This window comes from Sinocyclocheilus grahami, unplaced genomic scaffold, assembly GCF_001515645.1.
Source record: "Sinocyclocheilus grahami isolate Dianchi unplaced genomic scaffold, SAMN03320097.WGS_v1.1 scaffold794.1, whole genome shotgun sequence".
NCBI lineage: Eukaryota > Metazoa > Chordata > Actinopteri > Cypriniformes > Cyprinidae > Sinocyclocheilus > Sinocyclocheilus grahami.
In genome coordinates this window covers 76,915-92,555 of record NW_015505973.1, presented here as the reverse complement: position 1 = coordinate 92,555, position 15,641 = coordinate 76,915, and the positions used below count along the sequence as shown (strand labels likewise).

The 15,641-nt window shown below is 36.4% G+C and overlaps 1 protein-coding gene across 2 annotated transcripts; it reads right to left on the bottom strand.

Annotated features, from left to right (window-relative positions):
- Positions 1 to 997: 997 nt before the first annotated feature.
- LOC107561836 (peripheral myelin protein 22-like) lies at positions 998 to 12,410 on the bottom strand. 2 transcript variants are annotated; one of them, XM_016246330.1, is made up of 5 exons: positions 12,278 to 12,410; positions 10,029 to 10,123; positions 9,660 to 9,753; positions 4,421 to 4,561; positions 998 to 2,755 (listed from the first exon to the last, which is right to left on the bottom strand). In XM_016246330.1, exons 2-5 carry the CDS (start codon positions 10,104 to 10,106, stop codon positions 2,595 to 2,597), a joined length of 474 nt encoding a protein of 157 aa, XP_016101816.1. In that variant the 5' UTR covers positions 10,107 to 10,123; positions 12,278 to 12,410; the 3' UTR covers positions 998 to 2,594. The 2 variants fall into 2 exon arrangements, with proteins under 2 accessions (XP_016101816.1, XP_016101815.1); XM_016246329.1 differs by lacking the exon at positions 12,278 to 12,410 and adding an exon at positions 10,786 to 10,918.
- Between the last annotated feature and the right edge of the window lie 3,231 nt (positions 12,411 to 15,641).

Below are 15,641 nucleotides of genomic sequence, written 5' to 3'. Positions count from 1 at the left end.
TTGAACGAGAGTTGTATTAATGTTACTGGAAGTACATTTGTTCATATTTTTGAGAGAACCTTTCCTGAATGTTAGCTGGGGTGTTGTTGAATGTGACACTAATAGAATGTGCATTTATAAATAAATTAATTAATTAATGACTGAATAAATAAATAAATAAAGCTAAAAATGTCCTTAGAAATCAATATCAAACATGGCATCTATTAAAACATTAATTTCTAACGCTGGATGGCCTTTCTCATATTTCACATATTAAGTTGCACTATTTAAATTACACCACTATGTGGCACTATTTCCTGACTTTCTTTTTTTTTTTAGGTCAGTGTTTCTCTCAACTGGTTGTGCTGAAGAACCTAGAATTTCAATATTACATTAGCATGTAATATGCAGAATTATTAATTACATTTTCATAGGCTGAATAGGGTGATTTTGTAAACAACAGCTGATTCTGATATCTAAACCTGTGCAAACCTGGCACACTGGATGTTGATTGATTTTTAGTTATTTTATAAATGTAATTTCATTATTTGCTGTCAAAACCACTGACATTTTTGAAACACAACCCAGCAGATGAAACCACTGGTTCATTTGAATTCAAATGCATTTTTGCAGAAAGTAAAATGAGAGACAGTTTTCTGGCAAGCAGTATTTTTTTTAATAGCTTTTAATAAACACACAAACACAAGCTTTCATAAGAGAAGCAAGTCAAGAGGCAAAGAGTTGGGTTCTTGTGAATGAACAGTCTTCATCAGAGCTCAGACTCCTTCAGACACAACTTACAGTACAGGTGGTTTCAGAAGGAGCACCACGACATTCAATTAAATACAAATATTACACTGTTTACAACTGCTTAGACAGATCAAATGAATACAACGCGATTCGATTGTTATTTCAGGTTTTAGTCTTACAATATCAAGTAACAATTGCAGTCTAAAGTATTCATGTGTTATAATGTTGGCAAATGAGCACATGCAACATTTTTATAGTGCTGGTCCCATGTCAGAACAGACCACATATTGATTATATATTGATATTTTTAAGGGCATAAAAAATATAGCGATACGTACAGAAATCCCTTTACACTCAAGAAGGAAGAAGTATCAATCTCTTTTATTGCAGGTAAAATAAATTATTCTGCTGTGCGTCAAGTTGTTTGTTCAGTCACAAAAAAAAAAATAGCAGAAGGGGATTTAGTCATGACATTCATCAGGCCATTACAACCATGAAAACGGGCAACATATTCAGTTCATCATAACAAAACATAATTTATTGTTTTTGGTGTTGCAGGAGTATAAATCTAATACATGGTCCTCAGAATAGGGCCTTTAAGTAATACGATTATTTTTTAATGCAATCACATGCTATTACAGTACACTGTGAATTACTGTAAGTGGAAACAGAGCATATCCAAATGGTATACATTGCAGCATGTTATATTTCAAGTATTGAAAAATGTTTCCATGCATGCAGGTGTTATGATGTGTCCACCACCACCATCACAAAACTGCCACTTTAGATGCTTTTAGATATGCTTTTCTTGATATATTGTGTATATAGAGGATTGTAAGCTGTAATTTTGACACTTGAAAAAAGCTATGCCATTATTTCATGTGTATTATATTTTTTTAATGCTTGTTTGATTTGAATATGCAGATTTGGATTTAAATACAACATATAAGCGACATCTATTAAACTGAGTGAAAGAATTACTGCTTTCTGCTAATACTGCTCTTAAAAGTAACTTTAAAAATCCAAGTAAAATCAATAGTTGCTAGTCTCTGTTTTTACTACAATTCCTCCATTACAATCTCCCAAATCTAAACTAATAACCACGTTACTCAGAACACATTTTGTTTGTTTTATTATAAAATGAACCGTTTTTGGCGAGTACTGTATATACAGCATTGTGTTATAGGCACAAGCACAAAATATTCAATGGCGTTCTAATTTTGGCTTTCTGTCATGTTATGTCCTTCTAAATAAAATCGAAATGGCTATTAGTTAAAGGAATGGTAAATACATAGCACCATTTTTGTTGGAAATTAAGAAGAAAAAAAAAACTTTAAAAACTGCCGATCTAACTATGGTGTTTAAGTTACTTCATCTATGAATTCTCAATGCAGCTTCATTAAAAACACTTCCTTTCATTGTCCCTATAATGTAATACATGCACGTTGGTTAAAATACATCAAAACCTTTTTAGCAGTATTTTTGGCCTTATAAGGAAAGACAACTTGACACAGACATACATTATGGCTAATGATGCACTTTTCTGCGACAAACATACACTCTAGGCACTTAATTAGCTAAAAGAAAAAAGCTCTTCAGAGGTTCTTTGTCAACAGAGCAAACATAAAATACTATGTACATACATGTAAAAAGTGTTATAAATAGGTTTTAAACCAAAGATACTATATACACATCTTCAAATGATGACAGTATTGAATATGTCTTTTCGGGGTGGCAGTGGGGTTGATTTTGACTGACCCCCTGGGTGAAGATACTGCGTGATTTCACTTCTCTGTGGATGCAGTGCGATACTTTGGCTTCAAAGCTGTATCTCCAGGTGGCGCCCACAAGAGGGTGGTGCCACCTCACTCTCGTTTTCTCAAGATGACGTAGATTAAGCCGCTTATGAGCACCAGAGGGAAGGCTACCCAGGCCAGGATGTAGGAAAAGCCGTAGGACTCTGTCTCAGGGACCCATTCGGAGTTCATTACCGTATAAATGATAGCTCCACACATAATGAAAAGACCTGGGGGAAGAGGAAGACAAGAAAAATTAAGTGTCTAGAAATGAATTTTTTTTTTATTGATGTTACCTTCTATAATTTTTTATTTTAAAATATATTTCAATCATGACAACTCTCGGAACATTTTAGCATGGTGATGGATATGACAATGTTAATGTATTTGGTCTTGGCGGAACATATCTGCTACGCTGCTTCTGAATTGCTGTAGTTGTAGATTATTGCTGCTGCTGCTGCAAGCAAGTACAGGAACTTGCTACTGCCAATGCATATGGCGATACGGTGCCATGAGTATTTAAGACATACTGCTGCTGCACTAATAGCATATAAAATAACCCCGTAGCAGATCTATACAGGTGGAGCTGGGGAAGGTGGAGGGTTTCAGAGAACTCTGAAAGCGCGCTGCAGGAATCTAAAGTGAATGCTAGCCAGCCATATAAATGCAAGGCAGTAAGCTCATCTATCTATCCTTACAGTCTATTAATATTATTTTTACCATTATAAACATTGTTTTTGAGGTTTTGGGAACTCTTTTGTGGTCAGGATATTCATTTAATATCCAACAATGTGTGCTGTAATTGAGAATGATGTCTTTGCTTACTTGTTTACAACAGTTAATATGTCATTTTAACTGTTACTAATATTTACTAAGTAACATTTACCTAAGCAATGCTGTTTTTGGCCTAGTCTTGACTAGAAGGTATGCATGAGAGGGAGGAAATATGACATGGCACTTTCAGCACTTTTATGTCAGGCAGACTACAGACCACCCCCAGAGTGCCAGTCTTGACATTTCATCTTGTGGCAGCGGCTGTGTATCCGGTGCCAACTCAGTGGGCACCTGTAACTGTCTGGCTGTGTGCTGTTTCCACCCTCTGCTCTCCTCTGACATTTAGCTTTCAATTAATGTCCATCCTCTCTGATGCGAGTCGCAGATATGAACTCTAAAAGCCCTCAGTACGTACTGAAAGATCAAGCATTCGTGGCACCCACAGAACTATTCATTATCCAGGCACGGTAATGATCTCTAATAATACTCCATCTTCATTACATCCCAAAGAGCCGAAAATTTAATTAAACATTTCTAATGAGAGCTATCATTTTACATTAGCTTCAGTTACAGTACAGTAAATGACTGTGAAACGCATCTTTCCGTATCTGATCTCTTACACGTATTGTTTATCATAAATTAAGAGAAACGCTTACTCGTTTTGGTAACCTTGCCTATTTAAAACTCTGCGTGCCACATGGTTTCATTTTAAGAAATCATAACCAAATTATCTGCAGGAAGTGAGTGCATTAAAGGGTTTCATCTGCTGTCTGTGGTTTAATGAGAGTTGACAGGACTCGTAAGACTAACAAGACTAAGGCCAAAGTTTTTTTCATCTAACCGAATTAAAGCAAATACACCTCCATAGGAACCGAGGAGATCAGTAGATGCCCCATAGATAATCTTTTATTAATAAATGGTAATTGATCTCAGATCACCTGAGCCAGCTAGATTAAACACATATGCAAATATAGCAATTTATGGCTCTCCTTCACTTCAACAGTGAACACTTTGGGTCTATTAACACTGCATGAGCATGTCAGCATGTTATGTCAACCTCATTAGCATCTGCAAACAACCGTACTGATCCACTGATGTCCAAATGACGTCAAGATACTTACTAGCAAAGATCTGGAATGCTCCAGTGAGGAAAAAACGTCCACCCTTCTGAAGAGTAAAGAGCTGGCAGAAGAACAGTAAGAGAGACAGGATGCTGAAGATGATTGACAGGATCATGAGGGCTTGGACTGCCTGGATCCAAACTGAAAGACAGAAAGCATTTCAAAACATTAGAGCACTTCCGCACTCCTGAAACCACTTAAGGCAGTTTGAGCTTTGCAGAAGAAAAAAAACCTTTGCTCTTTGGAATGAGACAGTAATTTTAAATGCACACGAATGGAAATTAAACCGGTCATTATTTATTTTCTCATCTGCTATTCCTATTCTCGATCGATCACAACAGATGTACCGGTAGTTGCACTTTTACATTGGCATGCAATTGGAGATGTGCACTTAGATATCTATGTATTATTGATAATGACAGAGGTGAGTCTGCAAAAAAACCAAAACACCAAATATCAGTTCATAATGAACTCTTGTTGTTGCATTTAAAGTTTTGATGGCTGTTTCATCAATATAAAGAACACTGCACAATACATTAAGAGTTCCTGGATTCTCCAATCACATAATGAGGTTTCTGTTCCTAAAAGCTCTTAGCAGGTTACAGCATCTGGTATTGATCCTCTCTTGACGTCCCAGGGCCATAGCACAGCAACTTACAAGGAGCACCATTAACTCTATATTACCTGCATTTGATGGTTTTAAAAGCCCCCGTGTGTCATTTTTATTAGAGCCATTCCACCCTTTCACATGTGTGGACAGGAAAGAACATGTTTTTGCATTAGTATGTTCCTGCATAGCAGGAAACATTTCACTTGCTTTGCACACTGCCGATCAAAAGTTTGAGGATTTTAAGATTAAAAAAATCTTCTTATGCTTTGTATGCTTTAAATCTTCTTCTTAAGTCTCTTATTCTCACCAGGTTGCACTTTTTTGATTAAAAATACAGTAAAAACTGAAATATTTTGAAATATTATTAGAATTTACAATAACTTATAAAACTGAAAGCTCACAAGAACAGCATTCATTTGAAATGAAAAGTATTTTGTATATATTTAATTGAATAAAGATATTAATTTCTTTAAAAAAAAAAAATTTGAAGGTTAGTGTAGATTGATTCTCAAGACAAAACCTTAGGACAATACGTTCTCCCACCAAGAAAGTCAATAGCGTGCTGTGAGGTTTGAGGGAGTTTGGGATTGATGAGGAATGCCATGACAGATGTTTTAGTTTAATGTTTAGCGTGTATTCTGGCTTTGGAATGTCCCATTATGTACAAATTGTTCAGTGTTTCTGTTTTACCATTGTTATCCTCAATAGAGTTTTAAAGGGATACTTCATCTAAAATGCAAATTCTGTTTAAGAGCTGTTTAAAACCTATAGGACTTTTGTCTGAAAATGAAGAATGTTTCAACTGTTTTTGCCCTCAATGGGGTTCAAAACGTTGGGCTACACTCTTAAAAATAACGGGTATTTATTGGCATCTATAGCTCCATGAAGACCCTTTAAAATCCATGGAACCTTCCATTGCACAAAAGGGTCTTAATAGTGGGAAAAGGTTTTTTAGATTAATAAAACATTCTTCACACTAAGAAACACTTAGTTCTTTTAAAACAGTTTGCTAAAATGTTCTTTTGGGAACCCAAAATTACTTTCCCATAGCAAGAGTGTATGGATATGAAACCAGAATTTTTTCAAAAATATATTTTGTTTCCTCAGAAAAAAAGTCATAAAGAATTGATGACATTGAATACAGGCCACACTAACACACAATAAAGTTGTTTACTATAAACGTGTGCTGCAGTCATGTCGTCTGTCCATTTAAATGCTTGAGCTCTTTAAAGCAGAATGGATTCTGATTGACTGTCGATGTTTTTATCGTTTAACAGCTGAAAAAAAATAGTTCTGAAAGTTAAATAACGACAGGATTTGGTGAGCATTTTGCTGTTCTTCTAAATCACACAGTATGAGAACAAGTCATAGCTCTCTTTTTATCTCATTCTCTACCTTTCGTGCCCAAGCAGTAATAAGTGGAATACATGGGTTGTCCAGCATGTCTATTTCTTATCCAAGGGTCATTCCTGTAGCATCAGGTTTCCACCTCTCTCTCTCTTTCCTCTCATGTTCAGCTGTGTCTGCCTCTCCCCTTATAGCCACTAGAACTGTTACATCCCTAAAGCAGATCGGCCTACTACAGATTAAAACTAAATCAGAGCCGCAACTCCAGCCTCCAGAAGAACCAGATCCTCTACTAAAGCCAATTGCAAAATAAGACCATCAATACTGCATTGCTTACATCCAGAAAAAGAATATAGAAACACTCGATCAAGTCCTTGAAAATCTGGACTTCTCAAGATCATACACAAATCGGCTTCTTTGCACTTTTGTGGGGAAGAACTGGCAATGCGAATGATCCAAAATTCTAGCAATGATCTCATTAACAGCAAAACCGTAAAGCTCAGGCACACATGGATAACCCTAAAAGGACAAGAAAACCCCATAAACGTTTTTTTTGTGCTTGTAACTATCTCAGAATGGAAACAACTATGGAAATGGCGTTTGTTTTTCTCAGTACATCTCATCAGAGACCATGTGAGGAGACTATTCTAGTGTGCATCCATAAATACTAGGTTCTGCTGCTGTGTGTTTTGCACCCACACAATACAAATGATACAATGAAGCTCTCTCAACAATTAAGTAAAAATAGAAGCGCGACCCCTAGTACAGTATACTTACTCACTGTTACTAAGTTTAACCTCACTATACTCTCACATGAGGTAAACAGACTTTTCCTTCCTTCAGACTAAGTTGTGACATTTGGAGTTTCCTGATATAAGGTGCGGCTGTACTCATTTTGAGCTTGACAACACCCTATGTATTTCTGTCAGCAGTCATGCATCTAAGGCAGGGACTTGTATTTCAGGACAGAAGTTTCGTTTTGGAAAGCGGAGGCCTTGTGTTTGCATTTAGAGGGGCACGCATGGTCCTGGGTGTGAAGAATGTGGCTTAACAGATGATAAATATGCACTGGCGAAACATAACACAGGGGTGCGAGTTTGTGCGCTAATACTAGACCGCCATAACCCCAGTTTGGTCCATGAAATGGCTCTATATCAGGATGATGAATAGGATTTCAAGCATGCTTTAGCTGCCAGTGTTGAGTAGCTTCGCCATGCCAGCTGTTCCGCATCTCCCACGGTGTAAAATACACCATTCAGGTAATCTTAGGATGGCTTTGCACTTGGTTTGATTGCTTGTTTCCAACCCAGGTTTGATTCAACCCTCTTGATTTGCCCCTAAATTGTTTCGAATTATACTATTAATGCTGAAGCACAGTATGTTTGCCTTACTAGAGATGTGAAGAATGCAAGCTGCTGTCAGATGGCCATTTATTGAGAAATGCATTATGCTATAATGGTTACGTTTTTTAAGGCATTTAATATTAATTTATAAAAATACTGTGATTAGTTCATGCTTTTTTTTCTAATGCAATATACAACTTTAACATAATATTAATAAAGACTGTAAAAATATTGTTCATGCTGACTATTCTGTTACCTAATGATGGCATGTACAACCTTACTGATAAATATCTAAAACATGTGTGAGTCCAAGGTTCTTACTGTAAACATCGTGACTGACATCGTCTATGGTGAACAAATTTGGGTTAGTAAGATTGTTTCGTGAAATATCAGTACAATTTAACATATCGGTTTTCTGTTTTAATATTTTTTTTAAATGCAATTTATTCCTGTGATAGCAAAGCTGAATTTTCAGCAGCAATTCGCAGCAGTCACATGACAATTTCAGCAGTCACATGATCCTTCAGAAATCATTCAGGAAGCTGATTTTTGGTGCTAAAAAACTTTTTTAATTTCTATTATTATCAATGTTAAAAGCAGTTGTGTTGCTTAATATTTTGGTGGAAACTGTGATACAGTATTTTCAGGATTTTTTGATGAACATAACATAAAAAACAGCATTTATTTGAAATAGAAGTCTTTTGTAACAATGTACTGTAAAAGTCTTTAATGTCACTATCAATTCAATCTGTCCTTACAGTAGTGTGCATGAAGGTTCATATTTTAACTGCTGTTGTTTGTGTGGAAGTTAAACGTCATCTACAACATAATTAAAAGAAAAATCTGGTCATTACATGCACCAATGAAAAGACTTTCTTCACAGGCTAGATGACCGTCAAAAATCAACTTAAGAAGTAACTGAAAAACAGCCTTTCTCCAGCAGTGTGGCGGCGACACGTGAGCGAGCGCAGGAGAGCAGGACAGAAAAGCCCTATGTGCCAACCCCCGCACCACGCCCTAAACAAACACGCCACATTACATGCGCTACGCCAACTGACTGAGAGCTATGAAATAACACAGCAAAGCATTCTGGGCCCGCCTCATTACCGAAGTGCACAGAGAGGCGTTTCCCGCTCTGAACTATGACATCATCTCACCCTTCAAGAACAGCCAATAGTGTAACAGTGATATGATTGAGAATGTACAGTACTTAAAAATACACTTTTTTATTTTTTATGCATGAAAGAACACCATTTTTCATTATTGCTTTAATATTCTGGCACACTCTACATGGCAACAATAACTAAAAAATGACAACACAAGTTTGTATTTCAACCAAAAACTTCAACAATAAATTCAAGTATAATTGTTTCTCTCTCAAACTACCTTCATTCTTGTATTAACAAACCCGCTGCTGGCATTTTGATTTGTGGGTGTGATTCAAATCATGCCGTGTTTGGCCTATGGCAATCTGATGCTACGCCATTACAGACAGATCAGTCTAAATCTAATCTGCTTTGAATTCTGTACCTCTGTCCCACCCCATATGTTCTCAATCCTCTTTGCAACCCAGCACTCTCCACTCCCAAACAAGGGGCCCGAGCTCAGCGCCGGCAACCAGACTATTTATACAGAGCTGATGTTGAAGAGGGGTCTGTTGTGGGTTGAAACTGTACACTTGCATTCTCACCCCTAGATGGCAGTTCAGAGGTGTGAGGCAGAGTGGGCACACCCACCACAAAGTGTGGTAAATAGGCAAAGGGGCTTTGACTATGCCAGGATGGAGCCCTCCGTGAATGACCTGCTATGTGTAACATACCGAGGGTGGCTCTTCAACCCAGAGAGGCAGACATTTTCCTCTTTTGAAATTAATATTATTGCACCATTTTTTTTTCATCACACATTCTTAAACAAATCTAAAATTGTAGCAGGATCCTACCTCCAGTGTCAGCAGGGTCACATCTGGACAATCCATTCAATGTGGTGCAGTTTGTCCAGAGGTCTGAACTGCTGTTGGGGTTAACAGCCCATGCCTGTTAGATCCAAGAATACTCATTAGCAGAAGTTAAACACATCCAAAAGATTCTCCTTCAGCTGGTTGTAGTGCCTGATTGGGATTTGAATTTATGAACTACTCCAAATTGATTGCATTTTGTTTGGTTAATTAAAAAAAAAGGTTGGCTATCATATAATTTGTTGTTTTAATATCAGAGATACTGTAGATAGACAGCCAGATAGATAGATAGATAGATAGATAGATAGATCTTTATTAATTTAATAAATGAAGTTTCAGAATAGTTGTACTTACACTGACTATAGTTGACACGAAGAGCAGAACCAGTGCTGCCACATGCACGACGACGATTCCCAGTAAGAGGAGAAGCATGATGTTTCCTTACGGTTCTGTACAAACACCGAAACATGTTTTTTGATCAAATATATCGGACCAATTATTAGTTATAATATTGTTATAATATATTTCCCACTAATGGATTTAGGTTATTATTAAAAAAAAACAATAATTATTTAAATATTAACAAATAATAATAGGCTACTTATTTTGTGTCACTGCACTTGAATATACTATAATAATATAATATAATATAATATAATATAATCAAAATAAGTAACTCAGTAATGTTCAAGCAAAAAAATATATATTTTAACCAGTACGTCAAAAGCTGATTGTTACATGGTACATGTCTTTTAATATGACTTTATTAAAACTTTCTTGATCTCCCAAAAATTGCATTTCAGAACGCAGTTAGTTGACATCATGCACACAATTTTCCACCATCAGTTTTGGCACAAAAGAGTGTTACAACGAAGTTGACCAGGGCAAAAACAGCCTAACGCATATTCTTAAAACTCTATAATAATTAAGCAACGACATGCATGTCCCTCTATAAAGTTAGCCAATATATCATTGTATGGATGAGCCAAAGCATGAAAGTGGCTTTTCTTATCCTAAAGCAAGATTTACTCTCCTCTCTGATCCGCTCTAGACTTTTTAATACTCATAAAGAGGCAACGTACGTTTGTACTGCAATATAAATCCAACTTACTGCGAGCAAAGCGAAAATAAGTCCACACAAATGGATGAAAACGCCGAAATGCAGCCGCGCCACTCGAGTCAAAAGTACTGTGTATTTCCAAAGTCCAGATCCCTGCGACTAGATTAATGTGCTGTATGGAGCAGCAGCTTTAAAGAGTCTCATTATGGAAATGCTACGCCCTTTTTCTGCGGGGCTAGTCTGGCAACGTCAGGGCGCGCCCCTCTGACAGCAACAGACCCAGAGCACAGCACACACTGTGCGTAAGAGCGCAGGAAAACCACCGGGTACTTAGTCATACAAACTCAACCAGAGCTATGTTTGGTTCTCATGGATACCAGCGTAAATGAAAAAAATAAAATAAATACAAATACTAATTGTGCTAGTAGGTTTGTACGCTCTGTTCTTCTTAGAGAGCAGTGGCTGGATCATGTTGGTTATTGAATAAAATAAAATAAAATAATTGTATACATAAATAATAATAATTAACTCGTTTAATAAATTTAAAAAAAGAAGTTTTTTTCGTTTGTTTTTAAAATAGTCTAGTTTTTGCAGATAGATCTAATAAGTCAACTTGATCCATCAAGACAGAGAAGTCATACTTTCTAGCATAACTGTAACACTTTTAACTGGAATAATGTCTTTATCCTTATTACAGTCATGGTTAAACTGCAAACACATGATCATAACAGAATTAGTTTGACTTTGAGCTCTGGATTGTTGAAGGCAATAGAGAAGGCAGTAAAGGAATACTTGCTATCCGATGGCAGTACTGTGTATAATGTTTTCAGATGTGGCTGTTCAGATAAACAGGCACAAATAGTTCTGTGCAATGTTCATTTTCTTTGGTGGTTGCTATGGGAATGAGCAATACAAACTTGTTAAATGGTTACTCTCAGTTCTCCCTGATACCGTCTGTGTGAAAATGAGTATGGCCATTAGCTGGCCTTTGGGAGGCCTCCAGGAATTTGCAGAATTCCTCTACAAGAGATTCCCCTCCCTTCCTCTCTCCCTCTCATCGGTCATCAAATGGGAAGTAATATAATATAATATAATCAAAATAAGTAACTCAGTAATGTTCAAGCAAAAAAATATATATTTTAACCAGTACGTCAAAAGCTGATTGTTACATGGTACATGTCTTTTAATATGACTTTATTAAAACTTTCTTGATCTCCCAAAAATTGCATTTCAGAACGCAGTTAGTTGACATCATGCACACAATTTTCCACCATCAGTTTTGGCACAAAAGAGTGTTACAACGAAGTTGACCAGGGCAAAAACAGCCTAACACATATTCTTAAAACTCTATAATAATTAAGCAACGACATGCATGTCCCTCTATAAAGTTAGCCAATATATCATTGTATGGATGAGCCAAAGCATGAAAGTGGCTTTTCTTATCCTGAAGGCAAGATTTACTCTCCTCTCTGATCCGCTCTAGACTTTTTAATACTCATAAAGAGGCAACGTACGTTTGTACTGCAATATAAATCCAACTTACTGCGAGCAAAGCGAAAATAAGTCCACACAAATGGATGAAAACGCCGAAATGCAGCCGCGCCACTCGAGTCAAAAGTACTGTGTATTTCCAAAGTCCAGATCCCTGCGACTAGATTAATGTGCTGTATGGAGCAGCAGCTTTAAAGAGTCTCATTATGGAAATGCTACGCCCTTTTTCTGCGGGGCTAGTCTGGCAACGTCAGGGCGCGCCCCTCTGACAGCAACAGACCCAGAGCACAGCACACACTGTGCGTAAGAGCGCAGGAAAACCACCGGGTACTTAGTCATACAAACTCAACCAGAGCTATGTTTGGTTCTCATGGATACCAGCGTAAATGAAAAAAATAAAATAAATACAAATACTAATTGTGCTAGTAGGTTTGTACGCTCTGTTCTTCTTAGAGAGCAGTGGCTGGATCATGTTGGTTATTGAATAAAATAAAATAAAATAATTGTATACATAAATAATAATAATTAACTCGTTTAATAAATTTAAAAAAATAAGTTTTTTTCGTTTGTTTTTAAAATAGTCTAGTTTTTGCAGATAGATCTAATAAGTCAACTTGATCCATCAAGACAGAGAAGTCATACTTTCTAGCATAACTGTAACACTTTTAACTGGAATAATGTCTTTATCCTTATTACAGTCATGGTTAAACTGCAAACACATGATCATAACAGAATTAGTTTGACTTTGAGCTCTGGATTGTTGAAGGCAATAGAGAAGGCAGTAAAGGAATACTTGCTATCCGATGGCAGTACTGTGTATAATGTTTTCAGATGTGGCTGTTCAGATAAACACGCACAAATAGTTCTGTGCAATGTTCATTTTCTTTGGTGGTTGCTATGGGAATGAGCAATACAAACTTGTTAAATGGTTACTCTCAGTTCTCCCTGATACCGTCTGTGTGAAAATGAGTATGGCCATTAGCTGGCCTTTGGGAGGCCTCCAGGAATTTGCAGAATTCCTCTATAAGAGATTCCCATCCCGTCCTCTCTCCCTCTCATCAGTCATCAAAAGGAAAGTCAATAAAACGAGGGAGGGCAGAGATAGACTGAAAGAGTGTTGAGTGTTCTTTCTGATATGACAGATAGTTCATGGAGTGTTCAGATAATCAGGAAACAATGGACACCTGTGAATATTCAATTCATTTAAATTTTTTTGGTGGTGATTTTGGACTCACCACCACTCAAAACTAATATAGAATTTTTTGTTTCCACTGCTTTGTCAGTTTTAGATGAACACATGATCTGTGGCTCCTACTACAGTCTTATCAGCAGTCAATTGTGTTGTCCGAGGCTCTTTGTGATGTTGATTACATTCGTATGCTGTCACTACCTCTGCTGGTTTACATACTATTTAACTAGAGTTTACATGCTATTTTAATATCGACATGCAGTGGAAAACATTTAGTGTTCTTGAGGGGTTTATATAGCCATATATATATATATATATATATATATATATATATATATATATATATATATATATATAGTTTCTTTATTGACATGGCATTTCTCAACTTTCTTCATCAGTTAAAGTTTTTATTTTATTTTTATTTTTTAATTTTTTTTACTGCAGTGTGTTGTGTTTAACCATAAAACTAAATGCATGGAATTAAATGAGTAATTTTACAAATAAGGACATTTTGATCAAATACCATTAGCCTGAGTATGACAGCCCACTTATTTAATTGAATGGCCTCCCTTCTGTTTGTCTGCCTGTCCTTGCCAAGTTTCTGCAATATTAGAGCAGACACACTTTGGAGATGTACTTCCATTATGTGATCGGCACTTTTTTTTTTTTAAACCAGACGCATTGTTCTCGCTTATCACTTGACTTAAGCAAGGAGCAATAATTCCTGGTACTATAGAATGTTCTGGCATTCCAGTTACACAAACTAGAGATAACATGGGGAATGCAAGCATGACATGTGTGTAAATAGGGCCTTGTGTCCTCCATTATATTTGACTTTCCTTTGCTCAGTCAGAGACGACAGCTGTGATTGTAACTGTAGCGTTCAACACTTTCAGGGCATTTATGAATCTGGTCATTGGCACTACATCTATAAAAATATATGCACTTTCTGTAAATAAATAAATACATTTCTTTATGGAAATGTACTGCAAGCTGCAACAATATTTAACATGGAATGCCTAACTTTCTCAGATTTGTTATTTCTTTATTGACATGGCATTTCTCAACTTTCTTCATCAGTTAAAGTTTTTATTTTATTTTATTTATTTTATTTTTTTTACTGCAGTGTGTTGTGTTTAACCATAAAACTAAATGCATGGAATTAAATGAGTAATTATACAAATAAGGACATTTTGATCAAATACCATTAGCCTGAGTATGGCAGCCCACTTATTTAATTTAATGGCCTCCCTTCTGTTTGTCTGCCTGTCCTTGCCAAGTTTCTGTAATATTAGAGCAGACACACTTTGGAGATGTACTTCCATTATGTGAACAATACTGCATCCATTTAAAATGCTGAGTTGTGTTGGAATTCACCCATAATGGACATTTTCCCTTGAAAGTTTCAATCACTAAAAATGCAGGATTTGCACTGATATATGCCATAAGTGCATATATCAGTGGGAGAGTAACAGGTACTGGATCTTTTAGTAGTTTTTCCAGGTATCATGGCAATCCCAAATATGCTAATGTTTTTAGAAGTCTACACACAAAAACCCACACACCACCTGACCAGGCTCTAATGTTACACTCTACAGCTAGGTGACATTTTATTGATTTGACAATAACATTTCAAAATATGACTATGTTTTTCTTCCCCAGTACTCATCATAACTGGTCAAACCCTTATTTTCCAAATAATCAAAGTGTCTCTTCTTTTCTTTTCCAAGTTTTCTCTCCTCTTGTCAATGCACCATTTAGTGACTTCAACCAAACACCCATTATAGATTTGACCAAAAACAAGCATTTTGTAAGAACCCACAGCGTATTCCTAATCTCTAGGGAAAACAAAACCGTTAAATGACAGGGTTACCACACAATGCCTATATATTGTGTGACGCCTTCAGACATATATATTTGTCAGTCGAGGGGCTTGTTATCACAATAAAATAGCAGGAAGCTCATCAGGTTTATCAACTTTACACCCTGACTGAATTTTGTTGTCAGACTTTAGAAGGTCTACCAGGGAATGAACATCATGAGCAGAAAGAAACCAAAAAATTAAAGGTTCCAAAAGGGATTTTTCGCAGTGATGCAATAGAAGATCCATTTGGAATCTTTCAGTGAACATTTTTTTAAATTGTGAAGTGTGACACTTTTTAAAGTGTGAAGAACATTTTAATAATCTTATTCCACTGAGAAGAACCTTTTGTGAAATGGAAAGCTT

Bases quoted from the DNA above. Each gene is read 5' to 3' on its own strand.
- LOC107561836 (XM_016246330.1), bottom strand. From the start codon at position 10,106: ATGCTTCTCCTCTTACTGGGAATCGTCGTCGTGCATGTGGCAGCACTG. The intron at 4,562-9,659 runs GTAGGATCCTGC...TCTGTCTTTCAG, and splicing joins TGACCCTGCTGACACTGGAG to TTTGGATCCAGGCAGTCCAA. The intron at 2,756-4,420 runs GTAAGTATCTTG...CTCTTCCCCCAG, and splicing joins AGCATTCCAGATCTTTGCTA to GTCTTTTCATTATGTGTGGA.